At 37.5% G+C, this 23,051-nt stretch overlaps 3 protein-coding genes and 1 long non-coding RNA gene across 8 annotated transcripts in view; 3 read left to right on the plus strand and 1 right to left on the minus strand.

Moving 5' to 3' along the window:
- The window catches only part of LOC135101369 (uncharacterized), a 10,324-nt gene extending 9,352 nt beyond the window's left edge, over positions 1-972 (plus strand). For both annotated transcript variants that reach the window (XM_064005264.1, XM_064005263.1), the window contains exon 14: positions 1-972. This exon is cut by the window's left edge and continues 778 nt beyond it. The gene's annotated coding sequence lies outside the window, so the exon portion shown is untranslated.
- The window catches only part of LOC135101371 (uncharacterized), a 4,909-nt gene extending 3,368 nt beyond the window's left edge, over positions 1-1,541 (minus strand). Inside the window, exon 1 of the long non-coding RNA XR_010269241.1 lies at positions 1,078-1,541. This is a non-coding gene — a long non-coding RNA (uncharacterized LOC135101371). The remainder of the gene's footprint in view (positions 1-1,077) is intronic.
- A 92-nt stretch (positions 1,542-1,633) lies between these two features.
- LOC135101370 (T-complex protein 1 subunit zeta-like) lies at positions 1,634-7,165 on the plus strand. The gene is made up of 11 exons (XM_064005265.1): positions 1,634-1,866; positions 2,321-2,384; positions 2,713-2,892; positions 3,170-3,379; positions 3,876-4,093; positions 4,321-4,576; positions 4,861-5,040; positions 5,189-5,297; positions 6,330-6,501; positions 6,676-6,780; positions 7,058-7,165. Exons 1-10 carry the CDS (start codon positions 1,649-1,651, stop codon positions 6,743-6,745), a joined length of 1,677 nt encoding a protein of 558 aa, XP_063861335.1. The 5' UTR covers positions 1,634-1,648; the 3' UTR covers positions 6,746-6,780; positions 7,058-7,165.
- A 4,032-nt stretch (positions 7,166-11,197) lies between these two features.
- LOC135101373 (RNA-binding protein Rsf1-like) lies at positions 11,198-21,687 on the plus strand. Of its 4 annotated transcripts, none has more exons than XM_064005268.1 (4): positions 11,198-11,355; positions 16,765-17,565; positions 19,737-19,905; positions 20,261-21,687. In XM_064005268.1, exons 1-3 carry the CDS (start codon positions 11,333-11,335, stop codon positions 19,897-19,899), a joined length of 987 nt encoding a protein of 328 aa, XP_063861338.1. In that variant the 5' UTR covers positions 11,198-11,332; the 3' UTR covers positions 19,900-19,905; positions 20,261-21,687. The 4 variants fall into 4 exon arrangements, with proteins under 4 accessions (XP_063861338.1, XP_063861337.1, XP_063861340.1 ...); XM_064005267.1 differs by having other exon boundaries at positions 19,737-19,895; XM_064005270.1 differs by having other exon boundaries at positions 19,737-19,946; positions 20,261-20,400.
- The last annotated feature ends 1,364 nt before the right edge of the window (positions 21,688-23,051 follow it).

A 23,051-nucleotide genomic window follows, 5' to 3' on the forward strand; every position in this document is an offset into this window, starting at 1 on the left:
CACACACACACACACACACACTAAGAGAGATTGTACTAAATGTTCAGCATAATCTACATATTCTTTATTGTAGCAAATGAAACAATAGGGAATTTAGCACTAAAAGATATAACGGACCCAAAGAGAGAGAGAGAGAGAGAGAGAGAGAGAGAGAGAGAGAGAGAGAGAGAAAGTTTAAGGCTGGCTATGGCTACATCTATATCGACAGAGAAGGGAGAGGAAGAAAAAAAAATCAAGACGCTAAACACAAAAAGTAAGATTTTTATTTGCCAAGGGAAACCAAACTGGAAGCCTACATACTAAAATAAATAAATAAATAAATAGTACGAAATAAGCGTTTACTTTTATGGAAACTCACTAAGCAAAAGTTGAGGTGCAAGGTCTGTAATTTGAAATCATTATACTCTCATTATAACTACTTTAGTATTATGTAAGAGGCGGCTATACACAGGGGTGTCAGATTTTTTTTTTTTTTTTTTTTACCATTGCTAGTGCAGAAATTTTGTTGAACTATCATTAAAATCATGATAGCACACCTGAGAGCCCCAATACCTTCCACCTAAAGTTTATTGAAACTTATAAAAGCATAAAAATGTTTAAAAATCCGGTCGCTGTTTCGTATGAAGGATTGTGAATACTGTTTAAAAGAGTTAGATGCCAAAAGAAGACACAACAACAGGATGAAATAAGACTAGTAAAAGTCAGCAGATGACCGGAAGCAAGGCAGCTCCTGAGTACTTAAAAACCTGTCATCAGCATCTGTAAAAATTTATCCAGCCTCCTTTTGAAATTTTTAGGAGGATGGATAAAGTTATGGTTGGTGTTGACAGCTGTGAGTAGTTTTGTCTAGGTGAGGGAATAGGTTGAGCTGTAGTACTAGCCTTTTCATTAATTGATGTTTTACTCTCTCTCTCTCTCTCTCTCTCTCTCTCTCTCTCTCTCTCTCTCTCTCTCTCTCTCTCTCTCTCTCTCTCTCTCTCTCTCCTGATGATGACAATGATGATGATGCTAAATAGAAAAGAGAACAAGTAGTAAAGGACATTATCAATTTGTATGATTAATCAGATGATAACATACCAATGGAATAAACATCCTGTAGCAATAAAAATCTGAAGTCACCCTTTTATCAAACAGCGCTAAAAAAAAAAAACAGACAATATTTTGGTGTGGGTGGCGCTCCGAGAGCCTTCCAGAAGCAGAGTTGAGCAGTGAAGTCTTCAGAAAATAACTAAAAAAAAAAGAAAGAAAAGAAACAATAAAATCCCGATACGATGAAAAAAACACCTAGTATTTTTTTTTATGCAAGCAATTATATAGTTTCAAGGCACTAACTAGATAATGGAGAAGGATAAATTGCTGTAGAAAATATAAGTTGATGAATCAAAAATGTTCAACAAATATATAAAAATCAAATAAAACAATACTATCGGAACACACAACAGTTTTATTTAAGGAATCATGTATTTTCAGGGCACAAACTAGATAACCAAGGAGTTAAATCACTATAAATAACATAAGTTGAGGAGTTAAAAATATTCAACCCAAAACATATAAAAATCCAAACAAAATTAAAGTATAATAATTCCCAGCAGTTCCATTCAAATAATCATATAATTTTAGGCGGATAGTTAAGGGGATAAAGCGCCATATGACCAGAGACAACAGTAGACAGAGAAGAGTATTGGAACCCGGCGAGCTCAGTGCAGGCAAGACAAGACGTGCTGTTAGGATGGCTGCTATTAAGACCTTAAACCCTAAAGCTGAGGTGGCTAGGGCTGCCCAGGCCCTCTCTATCAACATTTCTGGTGCGAGGGGAATCCAGGATGTCCTCAGAACTAACCTAGGACCAAAGGGCACCATGAAAATGTGAGTTCAAAATACACGTGTTTCCTTGGGCGTGTTGATTATTGGGTATTAGTCATGCCTTATTTATTTATAGCTGAAGTAAGTTGTTTTGGTGTGTACATTTGTCTTATTCAGGTGATCTCAGTAATTATTGCTATATTCTGAGGGGTTATCTGTGTGGCATAGAGGTAGGTGTGGATTTACCATATTTAGAAATGACAGTTCTTGTTCTTAATCGTGTATGTTAAAAGTCTTACCCCGAAGTCTCTCCACAGATTACAGAGCTACGTAATTTTGTCAGCTTTAGGCCGTAAGAATAATGATAACGCAATAAGTGCTAAAAGACGAGTCATTGCAGGATTGTTAACACCTCTGCCACTCATTGTGAAGTTTGTGTGGCGGGGGTTGTGGTACCTGTGTGTAGGGAGTGAACAGTGACCGCAGTATTTATCTCACGGGTTCCTCTTCCTTCCAGGCTGGTGTCCGGCGCCGGGGATATCAAGATCACCAAAGATGGAAATATTCTGCTTCACGAAATGGTGAGTCATGCCAGGCTGGATGGGAGGGAGGGTGGTGGTGTATGGTGCTTTGCTGTGGCCTGTTCCCTGGAGATGGTGAGATGTGCAGGTTACTGTCACTTATGAGTTCATGCATGTTGCCAAGTCTATAGGAAAATGTAAGTGGTAAGTTTTAGTCAGAAGGCATTCACTTACTGTGGCAACGTAACTTATTCCTGAGTTGTAATGTTTTTTCATTTCTCTGCCACCATTTGTCTTGCAAATCATTGCTTTTGGTCAGTCTTCAAAACTATTTCTGTTAACAGATATTTCATAAGACTTTGCTACATTTTTCATTTTCGTTCTGCAGCAAATTCAGCACCCTACGGCCAGCATGATTGCCAAGGCCTGCACTGCCCAGGATGATGTCATCGGAGATGGCACTACCTCAACAGTTCTCCTCATTGGTGAGATGCTGAAGCAAGCAGAAATCCAAATTCAAGAGGGCCTACACCCAAGATTAATTGCTGAAGGGTTTGATATGGCCAAAGTGAGTATTACTTCAGTACAGGATATTACAGAAACCCATGATCTGAGCAACTACCTAAACTAAGCATGTTATTTTACTATGAACATATTCACAAACATAGTCAAAGCACCAGTGTAATGATATTCAAAACATTATCTACTTTAATTAACATTAGTCATCTTATTCTTGTTTGCCATACATGATTGTTTCACTGTTTTGCTTATCAAGTTATGTCATTTGTTAGTGACTGTTCAGTCATTTTTATATTAGTAAGGGAGTGGTTATAATCTTGCAACAGGTGAAGGCTCAAGAAGTGCTTGATAAGGTCAGAATGAGTGAAGAGATCACCCGTGAACGTCTCTGCCAAGTTGCTCGCACTGCCCTCCGCACCAAAGTTCATTCCGATTTGGCTGACAAGCTGACTGAAGTGTGTGTTGATGCAGTCCTGGCCATCAAGGAGGAAGGCAAGCCTTTGGACTTGCACATGGTGGAGGTCATGGATATGCAGGTTTGTATTGCTGCTACTACTTTATTTTAGTATAACATGAAAGTTTTACAAGATGAAGAGACAGAACAATAGTGAAAATGAAAGATTAGCACATTTTAATTTTTTGACAGTTAATTGCAAATTTTGAAGTAGCTTGTATGAGTATCTAGTAATTGTGTGTGATGTGTATATATTCGATTCAGAAAGTCTGTTGGCATAACCAATATATTGAAGACATGTCAGGTTTTATTTATTTATTTTTCAAGGATGCTGTTATTGTAGTCTTGAATAATAAGAATGGTTTTGTAGAGAAATGAGTGTTTATATAGTTGAGCATTGTATATGACAGTTGCACTTATATTTAAAAAACAAAATCTGCTTTCTTGACAAATTTGCTGAGAAAAATGGAGTGACTATCATATCTGGAATTTTTTCTGTTTATTTATTTCATTTTATTTTATTTTTTAAGGTACTACAGTCATTATGAGAATTAATGTGTTTGTCTTGTTTTATGCAGCACAAAACAGAACTAGACACCCAGCTAGTGAAAGGTCTGGTGTTAGATCATGGTGGCCGACATCCTGACATGCCCAAGCGTGCCACCAATGCTCACATCCTCACCTGTAATGTGTCCATGGAGTATGAGAAGACAGAAGTTACTTCAGGTTTCTTCTACAAGTCAGCAGAAGAAAGGGAGAAGTTGGTTGGTGCAGAGAGGGAGTTCATTGAAGAACGGTAAGTATTTAGTTGTATGTAGAGAGTCTGTTACCATTGACATGCATTCTTAAAGTAACCTGTTCTATTCACAATGCCACAGGAGGAAGCATCTTATGAAAAGCAGTCTTGGTTTAGGCACTTTTGTCATCTTGAAATGATGTGATGATGACCATGAAGAAAAGATACTTGTGTTTTATTCCTCCATAAATGGTATTCTTGTAATACTAAATGCACGAAATTTTCAGAGTGAAGAAAGTTATTGAGCTGAAGAAGAAGGTCTGTACTGGCAACAAAGACATGTTTGTGGTGATCAACCAGAAGGGTATTGACCCTATGTCCCTGGATATGTTGGCCAAGGAAGGCATCATGGGCCTGAGGAGGGCCAAGCGCCGCAACATGGAGAGGCTTGCCCTAGCCTGCGGTGGGATGGCCATGAACAGCTTCGATGATCTTACTCCAGACTGCTTGGGTTATGCTGGCAGTGTGTATGAACATGTTCTGGTAAGTAATTTTGTACTGAAAACCTTATCTTTGTGGTTCTGGGCATAGCAAATAATATAGGGAAGACTTGAAAGGGAGTTGAGCTCAAGAGATGAAGTGAGTACCAGAAGCTGGAGTGGGAGTAGAATGCAGTAAAACATCAAGATTGTGGGAGTGTAGAGGAAAAATGACAGCTTTTAAGGAGTTCAGAAGAGTTTTATTGTTTGGGATGAATAGTTTGTTGGGAAGCCTTTGTCCTACACTGAGGTCACAGTGACTGATAACAATGGTTGTTATCTTTTCAGGGAGAAACAAAGTATACCTTTGTAGAAGATCTGAAGAACCCTCACAGTGTAACCATCCTGATCAAGGGTCCATACAAGCACACCCTCACCCAGACCAAAGATGCCATCAGGGATGGTTTAAGGGCAATTAAGAATGCATTGGATGATGGTTCTCTTGTTCCTGGAGCAGGTGCCTTTGAGGTAAGTCTTTTGGAAAGATTGAAAACTGATCCTTGTGCATGCTGTAAGATGGTGGCATTGAATGTTTTATTCTGGTAGGACTTGTCGGTATTGTTGGTAAAACTTGTATGAAATTTGTTTTTTTATTGTTTTCTTTTTTCCCCTCCAGGTTGCTGCTTATGATGCACTGATAAAGTATGAGAATGAGGTGAAGGGCCGTGCACGATATGGTGTGCGTGCATTTGCAGATGCCCTTCTTGTCATCCCTAAAACTCTTGGTAAGCACATAGAATTAGGATGTGTGCAGCATGCAGGATAGTAAGTTGAGGATCTAAAAGGCCTCTCAAGAAAGACTTTGGACCCAGTATTGGGTTCCAACCTGTACTTTGAAGATCCCTGCCCCAGACAAAGCGCCACACACACACACACACACACACACACACACACATTCACTTCATTCACATAATTTGCATTCTTATCCCCATCAGCCCTGGGTGGAAAGGGATTGTCTTGTGGACCACCTTACTCCATCTCAGGAGCTTGGGCATAGCACAACTGGCTACATACTTCCACAGCAAGGCCTTACTGCATGCACTGGTTTTTCCCTTGTCCTTTCGTAATGAAAATATTCCCTCTCTCATACCTACTCCTATCCTTAGACCACAGCAGATGCAGGGTACTTCCTACAAAGTGCCCCATACTTATACATGGTGTGTCAAAATATTTATCCATAGTTTAGGGAAGCAATAATGATGTAACTTTAATTGTAATGTATATGCAGGAGATCATGAATCATCGAAATTGTTTTTGAGAGTTGAGTTGTGTCACTCCAAAAGCTGTTATTTTAAATTTTAAAGTTCTCACTAGTCAACACTACTCACATTTGTGTATTCACATGGAAGCAAACATGTGTGGTTTGTGGTTTGTTAGTCCTCAGGCAGAAACTTTGTGAAAGTTAAGAATTAAGTGAAAAGGATCTCAAAGATCTAGATAAACATTTGAAGGGAGGCTGCCAGAGGCAGTGCCACTTGGCAGACTGGTGTTAAGAAGGCTGAAATAACAAATATGTATGAATGTCTTCCAAATGATAATGATTAAGGAAGTTCCTCCTTAGTCATGGAAATAGGCTAATCTGCTACGAACCTTCTTTCTTGCCTTTTTCAAAATGGACACAATATTCCGTTCTCCTCAGGTGTGTCCAATGGAGACCTGGAACCTGCTCTGCATAATGATGGTGACAGTATAGATATATGTGTGCATGAAACATTAGTTACCTTTATGATATCAACTCTTTTTCATCTTCCTTCCAGCTAGTAATAGTGGATATGACCCCATGGACAGCCTGGTGAAGCTGAGGGAAGAATTCAAAGCCAGTGCTGGTACTCCTGTTGGACTAGATATTGCTACTGGTGAAGCACTTAACCCAGTTGATGCTGGCATATTTGATAACTATTGTGTTAAGAGGCACATGCTGGATGCTTGGTAAGTTTAGCTGTACAAGTATGCTTTTCTATTTAAGATTTTTGTTTAAATTTTACTTTAATTATTCATGTTACCATAACATGTCTTGTCATTTCTAAGTCATCCAATGTTTTGTAAATCCTCTAGTCTGTTTTACAAGAAAGGAAGGTAGAATGATGCATTTTCTACCAACAGCTCTGTAATTGCCCGTAACCTCCTCATTGTGGATGAGATCATGAGAGCTGGACTGTCTCAACTGAAGTAGATTAAATCCTGCACATGAAAACCTTTCTAATTCAGGTAAGACCATTAACCCAAGTAATTATAACAGGTCATATAGAATTGTCGATAATGCATGTTAAGACTTCAAGAACTTTTTTAGCAGTAGATTTTCAGTTTATTGTGTCTTCACATTAGACCACTCACTTTTGTAAGTAAAGATTTTTTATGTTTGAGTGCATTGCAATAGTCATTGTATCATCTGTCAAGTAAATTTGTATTTGTAAATGTACTCTTCTATTTGTAAGTGATGGTGTGTACATTTCTCTAGAAATAATTTTTGCTCCTCTCCTTCCAGCACTTTCCTTGGCATGCTGTAACAGTTGCAATTTGATCCAACACAAGAAAGCAAGCTGACGACTCACAATTCTGCTTCTAAACACTTGATAATAAAGGAAACATTGCTTCATTTGTTTAATTTCTACCGAATGATAAGCACATCAACATATACCTACAAAGCTGAATTGACATCTGTTGGGTAGTACTGTTATGATAACATTTCTTCCTGGAGATAAAGATGGACAGTCTTCCTTGCATATTATTAATCCACAGAAAATTTACTTAAGTTTGTATTAGTGACTGGGAAGAAATAGCAATTTGGTCCTTTGTATGCAGTGGTTTGTATATGGCTGTAGTCTTCCAAACAAGAAATTATAATAAAAAGCTGATTAGTTACTGTTTTGTGTATTTATTTATTTGTCTAGAATCTGAAGTAGTGTGAGTAGTTCTTTTGAATAGTTGAGTAGGGTAGAGGCACAGATATATGATGTCCCCTTGGTTGTTGGATGCATACATAAATGGTAATGTAAGAAGTGAATGTTGAAAGAAATATAAACTGCTTTTTACAGATGTAATTGTTAGCTGATTCAAATGAGAGACTAAAATGTCTGTTGGAAGAGTTTGAAAGGAGAAAATTCAGAGTGAATTGATACAGCACTATATTGCTGTAGAAACAATGATCAGACAGAATGAGGCAAGGTAGGTGTGGTGAAAAATAATTAGTGTTTAGATCTAAACAGATTGGAAAAAAATGCTGAGAATATTGTAAGAAAGTATGTAATAATGGTCCCTCCACTGACCATCCTGGTGAACTAGCCTACAACTTTGCTATCCTTCATGACCTAGAGCAATTGGTGCAACACCCTACTCGTATTCCTGACCGTCTTGGAGATACGCCCAACATTCTTGACCTTTTCCTGACCTCTAATCCTGCTTATGCAGTCACCCTTTCTTCTCCGTTGGGCTCCTCCGATCACAATCTCATATCTTTATCTTGTCCTATCGCTCCAATCCCTCCTCAGGATCCCCCTAAGCGAAGGTGCCTGTGGCGTTTTGCCTCTGCTAGTTGGGGGGACCTGAGGAGGTATTTTGCTGATTTTCCTTGGAATGACTACTGCTTCCGTGTCAGAAACCCGTCTTTGTGTGCTGAGCGCATAACAGAGGTGATAGTGTCTGGCATGGAGGCGTACATTCCTCACTCTTTTTCTTGTCCTAAACCTTCTAAACCTTGGTTTAACACAGCTTGTTCTCGTGCTATACATGATAGAGAGGTGGCCCACAAAAGGTACTTAAGCCTTCCATCACCAGAATCTCATGCACTTTATATTTCTGCCCAGAACCATGCCAAGTCTGTTCTCCAACTAGCCAAAAACTCCTTCATTAACAGAAAATGTCAAAACCTTTCAAGATCTAACTCCCCTCGTGATTTCTGGCATCTAGCCAAAAATATCTCCAATAACTTTGCTTCTTCTTTCCCTCATCTATTTCAACCAGATGGTACCACTGCTATCACATCTATTTCTAAAGCTGAACTCTTCGCTCAAACCTTTGCTAAAAACGCTACCTTGGACGATTCTGGGCTTGTTCCTCCCTCTTCTCCACCCTCTGACTACTTCATGCCACGTATTAAAATTCTTCGCAATGATGTTTTCCATGCCCTTGCTGGCCTAAACCCTCGAAAGGCTTATGGACCTGATGGGGTCCCTCCTATTGTTCTCCGAAACTGTGCCTCCGTGCTTGCATCTTGCCTAGTCAAACTCTTTCAGCTCTGTCTGTCAATATCTACCTTTCCTTCTTGCTGGAAGTTTTCCTACATTCAACCTGTTCCTAAAAAGGGTGACCGTTCTAATCCCTCAAACTACCGTCCTATTATTTTAATTTCCTGCCTATCTAAAGTTTTTGAATCTATCCTCAACAGGAAGATTCTTAAACATCTATCACTTCACAACCTTCTATCTGATCGCCAGTATGGGTTCCGTCAAGGCCGCTGTACTGGTGATCTTCTGGCTTTCCTTACTGAGTCTTGGTCATCCTCTTTTAGAGATTTTGGTGAAACTTTTGCTGTTACCTTGGACATATCAAAAGCTTTTGATAGAGTCTGGCACAAAGCTTTGATTTCCAAACTACCCTCCTACGGTTTCTATCCTTCTCTCTGTAACTTCATCTCAAGTTTCCTTTCTGACCGTTCTATTGCTGCTGTGGTAGACGGTCACTGTTCTTCTCCTAAATCTATTAACAGTGGTGTTCCTCAGGGTTCTGTCCTGTCACCCACTCTCTTCTTATTATTCATTAATGATCTTCTAAACCAAACTTCTTGCCCTATCCACTCCTACGCTGATGATACCACCCTGCACTTTTCCGCGTCTTTTCATAGACATCCAACCCTTTAGGAGGTAAACATTTCACGCAGGGAAGCCACAGAACACTTGACTTCTGATATTTCTAAAATTTCTGATTGGGGCAGAGCAAACTTGGTATTGTTCAATGCCTCAAAAACTCAATTCCTCCATCTATCAACTCAACACAACCTTCCAGACAACTATCCCCTCTTTTTTCAGTGACACTTAACTATCCCCCTCTTCTACACTGAACATCCTCAGTCTGTCCTTATAATCTGAACTGGAAACTTCACATCTCATCTCCAGCTAAAACAGCTTCTATGAAGTTAGGTGTTCTGAGACGGCTCCGCCAGTTTTTCTCATCCCCCAGCTGATAACTCTGTACAAGGGCCTTATCCGTCCATGTATGGAGTATGCTTCACATGTCTGGGGGGGTTCCACTCATACTGCTCTTCTAGACAGGGTGGAATCAAAAGCTTTTCGTCTCATCACTTCCTCTCCTCTAACTGACTGTCTTCAGCCTCTCTCTCACCGCCGCAATGTTGCATCTCTAGCTGTCTTTTACCGCTATTTTCATGCTAACTGCTCTTCTGATCTTGCTAACTGCATGCCTCCCCTCCTTCCGCGGCCTCGCTGCACAAGACTTTCTTCTTTCTCTCACCCCTATTCTGTCCACCTCTCTAACGCAAGAGTTAACAAGTATTCTCAATCATTCATCCCTTTCTCTGGTAAACTCTGGAACTCCCTGCCTGCTTCTGTATTTCCACCTTCCTATGACTTGAATTCCTTCAATAGGGAGGTCTCAAGAAACTTATTCATCAATTTTTGACTACTGCTTTGATCCTTTTATGGGACTGGCATTTCAGTGGGCATTTTTTTTATTGGATTTTTGTTGCCCTTGGCCAGTGTCCCTCTTACATAAAAAAAAAAAAAAAAAAAAAAAAAAAAAAATATATATATATATATATATATATATATATATATATATATATATATATATATATATATATATATATATATATATATATATATATATATATATATATATATATATATATATATATATATATATATATATATATATATATATTCAGCTATATGTCTTGATTGGTTTCCAATCGCACTGATAAATAAGTCATTTCATCTGTCTGCCTACCTATACCTATTTGTCTAGCTATGTATGTCTATCTATCTGTCTACCTTTTTATGTATGTAATTATTTATCTTTCTATTTACTCACCTACCTGCTTACCAACCTACCTATTTGTCTATCTTACTGATACATCTGTTAAGCTATATTATCTACCAATTTGTATGTATATATATATCTGTCTATCTATCTATCTTTCCATTTGCAGTTGTAAGAGTATACTGACTCAGTTAACTCCTTTTGTGAACCCTGCCTTTTAATAGAACTTCGCCAGTTTCATGGCATTATGATATAAGATTTGAGGACCTAAGTGATAGTAATGACGACCCTAATAACAACTGTTTCAAGAGGGACCAATACCGCAGTAACTTTGACTCATACGAAATAATACTCATAGGCAGTTATAAGTGGCTTTCACTTTTTGTAATGGGATAGATTTATATGTATATAAATTTCTGATAGCAAGAATGATTGAATTAGGGTATGGAATAGTGGAAATGGAGCAAATTGATAGTACATCCAGCAACCCGGCTTAAGGAGGCAAGACAGACGCCACATTCAAAACCCGCGGCCTTTCCCTCGAGTCAAATAACCTCCAACACCACCACCGAAACACTAAATTAAATTACACTTAGGCACCTTACACCTGCATACACATACTTAGAGGCCAAGTACACGACATAGGTGTCCTTAGATACCGAAGAGAAGTAATACAGAAGAGTGATTGTATTGGTGGTACAGGGGCGGCCTTAATTTGCCTGTTTTCATCGAGCGGTGGAAAGCGACGCCATTTGCACCGTTCAGCATGGAGGGCAATCTGAGTGAAGAGTAAGAACAACACCACCCCATTGTGCTTGTACTGACCCAGGACACAAGCGGCTTAACCCAGGGAGTGCATAGGAGGCTTAACCCACCCGTGCGCTGACTTAGCTTGGAATCGCCGGGACAAAATTGCAAGTGGCGGACGGGGGGGACTTCGGACGGCTTTTTAGGGGTGACGCTGACTGGGTCTTACTGGATGATGCTGTGTGATTAAAGTGGCCAGAGTGGTGCTGTGAGGTTATGTGTATAGGGTGATGCTGTGTGGGTGTGCTGGGTGAAGGTGGTGCTGTGTGCTGGGTAGGGGTCTAGGGTGTGTGGTTGGGGTGATGCTGTGTGGCTGTGTAGAGTGAGGCTGTGCTGTGTGGTTACGGTGATGCTGTGTAGGTGGGTAGGGTGAGGCTATGTGGTTGAGATTATGTACGGGTGTCTAGGTGCTGTGCTGGGTGAGACTTTGTAGGGTGATGCTCAATAGCTTTTTAATTTGATCCTGGATGACTCTAGGGTGATGGTGGCGATTATTCTTATGGTGAGCGGAGTGCATTTTACTGTGATACTGGATTTCATAATAGGTTAACATTGTTGACTTTAGTGAAGCATAAGTTGACTGAGGATGCATTAAAATGGCTAAGGGGATACTGGATCTTAGGAAACGGTATTTTGGACCGGTATCTGCTTGTCTTAGTGTAATTGCTGATTTTCTACACCAGCATTTGTCAGTATTCACTCGGAAGTTAGTTAACAAGCAGCCCTCACTTCCACTGTGCTCAAACCCCCCTCCATCTTAAATCCTCAGATCGGCTGAAAATCTACCAAGTGTCACCTTTTGTAAGGAGATTATTAGCGGATCAAAGAAGTTGGCATTAAAAAATGAAACAGTGGATGGAAGTGAGAACTCTAGGTTACATAACTTCTAGCCTTGATTGTACCTTTATGATTGCATTTCTTCATTGTGAGGTGCTGCAGTGTTTCTTGTCCTAGTTCTCCATCATGGTGGGTTTACAGATTGTTAGCTGTGTAGAGATAGGTAGCAAAGGCTTTTCTCTGTGCTAATGCTTGATTAAAGAAAAAAGAAAAAAGCTAAGTTATTCTTATATCTAGGAATTAACATCCTTTAGTTGTAAATTTTGTTTGAAATGAACAGAACAGAAATGTAGCTTGTAGAAATTTAACATGAGTATGATTAATTTTCTCTCATAGAGTTGTAGAGGCTGATATGTGAAGAAATGCTTGTGAAATTGAGAGAGAGAGTGTGTGCTGCCATGCCTTAGCTATTCCCTAACATGGGATGTCATCCTGGTATATACACAGATTGGATTATTTCTACTTTCTTTGCCATTATCAGCATTATTAAGTGTATCTATCCTAGGTTGTTGCTTCCTTAAGATTGCATAATTTAACATGTGGTGGGCCTCATTTGTTTACTCTGCTTTATGGCATCTTGGTGACATCTGATTGTGTTGTTCAGACATAAGCCGCAGTGCTGTATTAAGAATATGAGATGAGTGGATAGTTTTGACTATATGCAATACAATGTTCTTTCATAAAGACATTGTTTTGTTACAGTATGGTGAAATTTGACATCTTGCATTTATGAAGCAAAGAAAAATGATATTGACTGTAGATGAAAAGCTCCTTATTAATATTCACTGGGAATTGACATATCTAGGATTAATGATTAATATGCTGGATTTATTTATTCATAAATATATATATATATATATATATATATATATATATATATATATATATATATATATATATATATATATATATATATATATATATATATATATATATATATATATATATATTTATATATTTGTTTATTTACTTGTATTATTAGGATATATATATATATATATATATATATATATATATATATATATATATATATATATATATATATATATATATATATATATATATATATATATATATATATATTTATTTATTTATTTATTTATTTATTTATTTTTATTATTATTATTATTATTATTATTATTATTATTATTATTATTATTATTATTATTATTATTATTATTATTATTATTATTAATTAATTAATTAATTAATATTTTTCTTTCTTTCTTTCTTTCTTTCTTTCTTTCTTTCTTTCTTTCTTTCTTTCTTTCTTTCTTTTTACTGCCTTTTAACTGAAAATTTTTGTTTCACTTTCAACAGTAATTTTCATTTGTCTAGTTAAGGCTATGGTAGGTTGATTTAGCCTTTGTAGTTTTGGTTGGTAGGCAGTGAAATGTTCATAGTAGTATCCTACATAATATGTGAGGAGAACAATTAATAAATAAAGTGTTGGCACAAGTCTGTTCTCCAACTAGCCAAAAACTCCTTAAAAAATCTTTCAAGATTTAACCCCTTGTGATTTCAGGCACCTATCCAAAAAGACCTCCAGTAACTTTACTTTAACTTTCTCTCCTTTTTATAAACCTGATGGCACCACTGGTATTTCATCCATCTCTAAAGCTGAACTCTTCACCCAAACTTTTGCTAAAAACTCCACCTTGGACGATTCAGGGCTTGTTCCTCCTTCTCCACCCTCTCTGACCACTTCATGCTACCCATTAAGATTCTTTGCAGTGATGCCTTTCATGTCCTCACTGGCCTTAACCCTCAGAAGGTTTATGGACCTGATAGGGTCCCTCCTATTGTTCTCCAAAACTGTGCCTCCATGCTTGCACCTTACTTAGTCAAACTCTTCCAACTGTGTCTATCAACATCTACCTTCCCGTCTTGCTGGAAATTTGCCTACGTTCAGCCTGTTCCAAAAATTGGGTGACTGCTCTAATATTTTAAAGTACCGTCTTATTGCTTTGACTTCCTGCCTCTCTAAAATTTTGAATCTATCCTCAACAAAGATTCTTAAACATCTATCACTTCACAACCTTCTTTCTGATTGCCAGTATGGGTTCCATCAAGGCCACTCTGCTGGGGATTTGGTGCTCCTTACTGAGTCTTGGTCATCCTTTTTTTTAGGGATTTTGGTAAAACTTTTGTTGTTATCTTAGACTGGCACAGTCTGGCACAAAGCTTTGATTTCCAAACTACCTTTCTACAGCTTCTATCCTTCTCTAACTACATCTCAAGCTTCCTCTCAGACTGTTCTATTACTGCTGTGGTAGATGGTCATTGTTCTTCTAAATCTATAAACAGTGGTGTTCCTCAGGGTTCTGTCCTGTCACCCATTCTCTTTCTATTATTCATCATTGATTTAAATAAATCTTTTTGTATTATCCACTCCTACACTGATGATACCACCCTGCACTTTTCCATGTCTTTTTGTAGATATTCAACCCTTCAGGAAGTAAACAGCTTGTGCAGGGAAGGCACAGAATGCTTGACTTCTAATCCTTCTAAAATTTCTGATTGGGGCAGAGCAAACTTGATATTCTTCAATGCCTCAAGAACTGAATTCCTTTATCTATCAACTTGACACAACCTTACAGATAACTATCCCCTCTTCTTCACTGACACTCAGCTGTCCTCCTCTTCTACATTGAATATCCTCAGCCTGTCCTTTACTTACAATGTAGACCAGAAACTTCACATCTCGTCTCAAGCTAAAACAGCTTCTCTGAAGTCAGGCATTTTTCTCACTTCCCAGCTGCTAATTCTGTACAGGGGCCTTATCCATCCATGTATGAAGTATGTTTCACAGGGGGGGATCTACTTACACTGTTACCTTAGACAGGGTGGAATCAAAAGCTCCTCTAACTGACTGTCTTCAGCCTCTCTCTCTCTCTCTCATTGCTGCAATGTCTTCAGCCTCTCTCATTGCTGCAGTGTTGCTTCTTTTGCTTTCTACTGGTATTTTCATGCTAACTGCTCTTCTGATCTTGCTAACTGCATGCTTCCCCTCCACCCATGGCCTTGCTGCATGAGACTTTCTTCTGTTTCTCATCCCTATTCTGTTCCCCTCAAATGCAAGAGTTAACCAGTATTCTCAGTCATTCATCTCTTTGTCTGGTAAACTCTGGAACTCCCTGCCTGCTTCTGTATTTCCTCTTCCTTTGACTGGAACCCTTATAAGAGGAAGGTTTAAAGATACTTATCCTGTATATATATATATATATATATATATATATATATATATATATATATATATATATATATATATATATATATATATATATATATATATAATTTTTTTATTTGTTTTATTTTTATGACATCTCGTGGGAACTGGCATTTTTTTATTTATTTATTTATTTATTTATATTGATTATTACAAATTTTTGCTGCCCTTGACCAATGGCTCTCTTACATACAAAAAAGTAAACATCAGTGAGACACTGAACAGCAAAAGGAATGTGGATTTGGATTTACCCATGTAATATCTCCCTTGGGCATTCCATAGTAGCATTGAAAAGTTAATCTGAAGGGAGGATAAATCTTAACCATGAGAGGCCTTGGACTGGGTAGGGATTGAGTCTCTGATCTGGAAAACAGAAAGGCATCACCTTTGACATGGACCATAATGTTGGTCTCAAAGATCATTTGCCTTTGTTCTACAGGTCACGGCACACAATAGTAGATAATAAAGCTTCCAACCAGTGGTGATGATTTAACTCAACTAATTCAATTTACCAAGTTGTGGAGCATTTTAATTTGCAAATTGTTTTGCAGCAATCCCTAAATATTCTGCAGTTAGACATGTGAGTCCCACAAATATAATATAATGTTGCTGACACCTGACACTTCATTGCTTAGTTTGTTTGTTAACATTGTGATTACAACAGAATTACTCTGTAGTTCCATCCAGGACATGCTGCTAATCAGTTTAAAGGATTAATTACTTTCTGAGCTTGAAAACAACATGCATGTTTGTGATAAGGCTGTGGTCACTCATCAGAGATGACAACTATACCCGTTGTAGAAAGAGGATATTGCTGTATTCATTGTGATCAACATCAGTATTTAAGTTTCAAGGAAATTGAAATACAAAGATGTTTACAGTTCAAGAATTGTAAGGAGATACAGTAAAGGAAGAAACAGCTATGTGTGCATGCATGTAGACTTCAATAGTGAGTTGACTGCTGCGTGGAAGTCATTGGTAACTAAGTGTTCGATCATTTGAATGAGGCCAAAAGAACTTAGCAATGAAATATTAAGTGTATTACTATTGCATATTTGCATCCATGGGAGAAGGTAACTATCAGACTCAGCAACACCATCTCCATCCAGACAGAATTATTATTTTTATTTATGAAATTATTATTATTTATTTACTTTTTTTTACAAACCTTGTGGTACTATTGGACTATGTAGTATCTGCATTTACAAATTTAAGATAAATTAAGCCTTATAGGCTAAGGGAAAATTCTTGTAATAATGCTTAATTTTAATGAGTAAGCTTTATGAATGCTGAATTAATTTTTTTCTTTTGTTTGTCTTTTTCAGTAAAACCAAAAACACTAGAGTGTTTTTGGAAAACCTTCCAAAAGATATACGCAAAGACCAGGTGGATAAGGCGTTTTCCCGATATGGCAAGATTGCAAAGGTGTACCTTATCTACGATCCTCCGGGTTCAGGATTTGTGGAATATTTTGATGCCCGAGATGCAGAATATGCAGCCAACCAGATGGATGGGGCTAACTTTATGGGATCTCAAGTGTCTGCCCGAGTGACGAAAGGAGGAATTCCCCGTGGCCGAGGCCGTGGTCGTGGTCGGGCATATACCAGAGGTCGTGGGGCAGGGGGATTTTATTCAAGCAATTACAGTAGCAGTCAAGGCTACTATCCTAGGGGAGGTGGAAGTTATAGGGGTGGATTTTCTCGAGGGGGTTACAGGGGTTCTGACAGGGGTGGATATGGAGGTCGAGGTGGCTATTCACGCGGAGGAGGATACTCCAGAGGTGGAGGCGGCTTCTCCCGTGGAGGCAGCTATTCCCGTGGAGGAGGCTATTCCCGTGGTAGTGGCTACTCCAGAGGGTTTTCACGTGGAGGCTACAGCGGAGGCTCCAGCAACTACGACAACTACTCTTATGACAAGTATGAAAAGTCGTATGACAAGCCAGCTGAGAACGGCTACTCTCGCTACCCCTCTGGTGACAAGTACAAGCCCCACTATTCAGATGACAAGTATGACAAGTATGTGAACTACAGCGGGTCTCGCAGGGAGGAGTACCAGCGCAGCCGTTCACCAGTCAGCCATTCACCTGATCGATATCGTTCTGCCTCTCCGGGCTACCAGCGCACCAGGTACCCTGCTCTCGCCACTCCAGGAGCTGTCACTTGATGTTGGCCAAAAGACATAGTCACTTCTTAATGATCCTTGATTCATAACAAAGTGCCACTGATATTGGCATGTGCTGAATTTAAGTTTGCTTGGCCAGTTACTGATAAAGTTTATTCATTATCTAAGAAAAAAGTAAGATAAAAAGGTTGAGTGACTAACTTCAGTTTAAGATTCTTACTGCCTACCACATGACTGGTGAAAGTAATGTTTGAAAGCCAGAGTGGAAACTGATCATATGTCAGTTCCTGGATCTTAACAAATAGCATAGCAATAGAAAACTTCCTGCCACATTTATGATAAGAATTTCTTTTTCAGATTCAACTCCATTGTTTGCAGTCATATTTTTTAAATACTCCTCAGTTACAGGGAAAGAGATCCTTGAGAAACCAGAAGGCTGGCTTAAGATAAAAATTACCTTTCAGAAAAGAGAAAGTTGCAGTGATGGATTCAATAATCTGTGTCCGGAGTGATGTTCTTTGTATCGAATCCGGCACCTGTGCATTCTGAAGTGTCTTTTCTTTGAAAGATTTCTTGTTTGTTATGTTTCTTGTGCCTCCTTTAGTTTGCATGCTTATTAAAGCAACCCAACAAGTTGACAAGGAAGGAAGTAAGGAATATGGAAATAGTAACTGGTGCTCAGAAAAATGTTTGAAAGCTTGACAACTAAGAAATGATAATGCTTTCAGTAATATAAAGTTACAGTTTCCATATAAATGGTTTGATAAAATTGTGCAGGTATTACTGAATATATTTTGCAATATAATAAATTGAGAGGCAGACGATATGAGAAATTGGTGTTGGCTTATATGGCAGTTTACAGTAAGATAAGGACAATTAGCAAAGTAATGCTATCTAAATAGCATAGAATATAGGATTAAAAAATTTTTGATGTTTCTATTTTTACATTTGTAGTAATGATATATATATATATATATATATATATATATATATATATATATATATATATATATATATATATATATATATATATATATATATATATATACATACATATATACATATATTAAAATATGCATGTATTGACTACGGAACAGGAAAAACAAAGATTCTACATTTCGTGCACTGGATATACGTGCTGTTTTATTTTATTATCATTATTATTTTTTTTATCATTTATTTATTTATTTATTTATTTATTTTTTTGATAAGATTGAAATGAAAATTTAATTATCAAGGAAATATACTCTGGAGTTCCTTTATCGAAATACCTTGGAAGATGTGAAGAGAAGAATTAAGACGCTAATGGATTGTGAAAGCTTGTCGTCTTGAGGAAGACAGTTACATTTCCATGCAAAGAACATTTTACAATGCAGATGCTCTTCACTAAGAAAATGTGATAAATGCGATGTGGAAATGTCAAGCTGAAAAATACTATGATTTTATGCTTCGAACATTTTTCTGAAACAATGAATGATTTGTTATATATGCCTTTGTCAAGCCAATGGAAAGACAGCGTTCCAAATAAATGTTGCTAAGGGAAAATATAGAAAATCATACAGTACTTGTACTTCACTGATAATAATGGAGATAGAATAGAAAATGATAAGAATGTTGTGCCTCGTGGAAATTGGGAATGGTAATAGAGCTCAAGATCAGGCACCAGAATTAAGTATAATTTTTGCAAGTTGAAAGATGGCTCGTAATGGAACACATAAATGATAGATGTAAACTTGTAGAAAATGAAAATTCAGAGAAATGTTCGAAAGGTGCATGGACAGAAAAGTTTTCCTTTCAAGAGTTTTGCAAGAAATATTGGTATACTGTAGTGGAACTGGAACTCTTTGAGTGTTTATCCAATATGAATTTGATAAGTAATATAGAAAGAATTGCTTAGAAAGGATTGAAAGCATTTATAGCCTAGATTGCCAGCTGCTGGAAATGCTTCAGAAAAGAAAACAGTGATTTGGTGAATTTCATTTGCTAATATTGTGTGCCAACTTCAGCAAAAATGTCTCAAAGGAAATCCTTGCCTGCTTGTGTTAGCTTCTTGGGTTGCCTGATGATATTTTATTTCTTGTTTCTTTTGATTTGAGAAGGAAACAGTAAATAGTGAAGTGAGCGCAAAACCCACGAGAATTATGATGTATCGGTTACATAGCTAGCGTGGTTACAGGTCTCGGTCGCCAATTGGTGGTGGGTATGGCAGCTCGTCTCGCTACTACTCTGCCTCCTCTCCCCCTCCCCCATCCAGGGAGGTCCTCCGAACCTCACGTTCTCGTGATTCACGCGACTATAGCCCTGAGCGGCCCTTCTCACACAAGGAATACTCCAGGTAGAATGATGTAAGGCATCGTTCTGAAGTCTTGAAATTATTATCAGTTGGGCAAGTATTTTGTGACTGGAAAAAGTGGTTGACTTGAAAACAAGTGTTACAGTGGTTATAACCTGAGAAACGTAAATGTAGGCATGAAATAGCACTTGTGTTAGTATCTGAAATGTCATGAAAGATTGAAAAGTATTCGATGGTTTCTTTTGCAAAATCGTGGGGAAATAACAAAGAAAATGGGAAAGTGGTTCTTCATGAAGAACTGGTTGTGATACTTAAACTTATTAATGTGGTTGGAAATCTATTTTTTATTTCAGGAAAAGTGTGGCGGTAGATAATTGTTGACAAAGCTTTATCTCTTCTTTGTCTAGTTCATCTTATGGAGGACGTCGGAGCCCAGTCGATGGCCACTACTAGAAAACATAACAAGTGGGATCACTTTCTTAGCTAAATGAGGCTGAGAAAGAGAAGAGGACCTGATTAACATGCCAGAGAGAATTTAAGTAATAGGAAGCTGAAGGTTCATCTTTGTTGTACAAGTTTTGGAAAATAATGTAGTGAGTAGTACAGTACATGGAAATGTATGTTAACCAAGTCGGTTTTCAGTGAACTCATACGTATTGTTGGCTTTATTTGAAAATGTGGTAATAATGAAAAGTTTTACAGCCTCATTGTAAATTATTGGAAAATATTTGATAAGATGAAAATATAAAAGAACTAATGAGAAACATAACCTGCTCCTGAACGCACAACCTTTATACATAAAATTATGATAAGTCATTAGGAACATCTCTTAAGTGAAAGTGCAGACAAGCAATGACTGCAATGTTTCAAAAATAGTTGAAAATATAGAGGCAGAACAAGGGTTTATGTGTTTCAGGTGATACAGGGTGGTTTTCAGGAAGAAATTTGCTGTGGAACTTTTCTAGCCACAGGCTTGAACCATTCTCTTGTAAACCTGTTCACACTGGATAACTTAGTGTACAGTACAAGATTTTGACATGGATGAAGAAGTTCTCTTCAGGGCTTGAGAATGGTTTATATGCTTTTTAATTAAAGGTGTTGAAGTAGATTAACAATGTGCATTACACATTAAGTTTAGAGGTTCAGAAATCATGCGTCCTAATTTTATCAGAAAAAAAAAAAGGTGTTACATGTGCTTCATATAATTTTTGCATTGAAAATACATTATCTGTAAAATTAATAATAGCACGTCTGTGTACGTCTGAAATTCGTATCCTCACTACTTTTGGTCTTCGTCTGTAAGAAAAGTTTCTTTATTCCATGACCAATGATGGTAGAACCTTTAAGAGAAATAAGTAGACTTACATGCAGAAAAATAGGTTATCTTAATTCATACTGACAATTGATGGAACAAGTGAAGGAGAATCTGATATATAGAAATATTTGAATGGAACAATGTGGTAATATTCAAGGTGTGCATAGCTGAAAATAAAAGATAGGACCACCTCTCAGCCATTATATGTTCAGAGAAAATCTTAAGTATGTAGCAAATAATGGTGGTTCCGAATTTCATGGGAATTGTGTTGAAAGAATGGTACCAGCACTCAGGCTGATTATAAAATGGAAAGAATAACTTTTAACAAAGCTGCAAGTGGTAACAGCATTAAACTGTGTTCACATACTGGTTGGAAAGAATTATTTTTAAGTATATATGTGTTGCAGTGTGTGTGCTCCATTCAGGGGATCAACGTAGCAAACAAAGCAGCAATCAGGGTTCAACTTTATATTTCCACTTTCAAATTGTAAACCTTTAATAAACAGTTTAAAAGTCTTAGACACAGTTTTTAACATTCATTTATATATCTGAGACATAATTTTTGACATTTAATTAACTTTCTGGTTGAAAACATAAGTAGCTAACTGTTAATTTAGAAATGCAGTCATGTGTTTAATATGTTGTTTTCAGAGATGCATGGTGTTATGTAGGTGTCACTACTACAGCCAGTCTTTCTTGCTCTTGAAACCTGGCACACATTCAGCTGCTGTGAATTGATTCCACTTTTACAGGAAGTTGAGTGCATTTCATTCATTTACTTATTCATAGAATTTTTACTCTGGATAACCCTTCATTTTTATTTCATCTAGAACATACACTTGAGATTGAGATATGAGATTTGGCAGTCCACATTCAGTAATGGCCATGTATTCATGATATTTTTTTTTTTTTTTTTTTTAATAATCATGCCTCTATACTTATTCTTTTCTGGGAAATTTATTAGCACTAGTTCTGCTGAAAATAATAATAATGATATACTGCACCATAGAACATTGTTGTTGTTCCCAGATCTGAGGGACTGAATGATTCCTGGCAGAGTAATTGAGGTTTATTGTTTAGCTAAGTCATATGTCATCCATGCAAATCATTTGATATGACTGAATTATCTAGTATCCATTAACCATGTCAGCTCTTATACCAGCTGCCCATACAAATTTCATACAATGAAAACGGTAAATGCATTGTCTTTAATTTTTGCAAGTGACCTTTCCACTCTTTTACAGTATGGAGAACTCGTAGAAACGAGAGGCATGTTCCTTGTATGTTCGAATTAGCCTGCCTTGAGCACTTCCCCCTTGTAGATCCCTCTTCAGGTGCAGTATTGAGGATTGTGAGTGCCATATTGAGGATTGTGTAGATCACCTGGCCAATGCCTTTAATATCTATTCTTATGAAATTCCCTTGACAAGTCTCTTCGCAGTTCTTTCATTTCCTCCTCATGTATCCCAGTCTTGTCTTTCTCCTCTCAGTTTTTTCTCACACACTTCTACTTTCCATTCTCTCACTCAGCTGGTCATCATGCATGATTCACCATAATCATAATCAGGATTCACCATAATCATACTTACTTTAGCACATCACTCATCCTCTATTCTTTCATGATGCTTAATTTCACATTTCTATGAGATGTCAATTCTTGCGCTATATGGAAGCACAAAATCAATGCTTTCACTTTTACTCCTTTCAAATGTTCTTACTTTTGTTCATGTTCATCTTTACCTACCTACCTGGATCCTTGCAGCTCATAGGTACTAGTGTTTCCCATCCAGCTGGACTTGCTCAGTGCCAAGTCTATTACAACCTGGTTGATGATCTATAAGGTATTTTTCATTAAGGATTGGCCACGTAACAAACTCAATGCA

This window comes from Scylla paramamosain, chromosome 6 (genome assembly GCF_035594125.1).
Source record: "Scylla paramamosain isolate STU-SP2022 chromosome 6, ASM3559412v1, whole genome shotgun sequence".
NCBI lineage: Eukaryota > Metazoa > Arthropoda > Malacostraca > Decapoda > Portunidae > Scylla > Scylla paramamosain.

Excerpts from the sequence above, each read along its gene's own strand:
- LOC135101370 (XM_064005265.1), top strand. The coding sequence starts at position 1,649 with ATGACCAGAGACAACAGTAGACAGAGAAGAGTATTGGAACCCGGCGAG. Across the intron at positions 1,867-2,320 it reads CCAAAGGGCACCATGAAAAT|GCTGGTGTCCGGCGCCGGGG; the intron begins GTGAGTTCAAAA and ends TCTTCCTTCCAG. Across the intron at positions 2,385-2,712 it reads ATATTCTGCTTCACGAAATG|CAAATTCAGCACCCTACGGC; the intron begins GTGAGTCATGCC and ends TTCGTTCTGCAG.
- LOC135101373 (XM_064005267.1), top strand. The coding sequence starts at position 11,333 with ATGGAGGGCAATCTGAGTGAAGA. Across the intron at positions 11,356-16,764 it reads GAGGGCAATCTGAGTGAAGA|TAAAACCAAAAACACTAGAG; the intron begins GTAAGAACAACA and ends TGTCTTTTTCAG. Across the intron at positions 17,566-19,736 it reads CCGGGCTACCAGCGCACCAG|GTCTCGGTCGCCAATTGGTG; the intron begins GTACCCTGCTCT and ends GCGTGGTTACAG.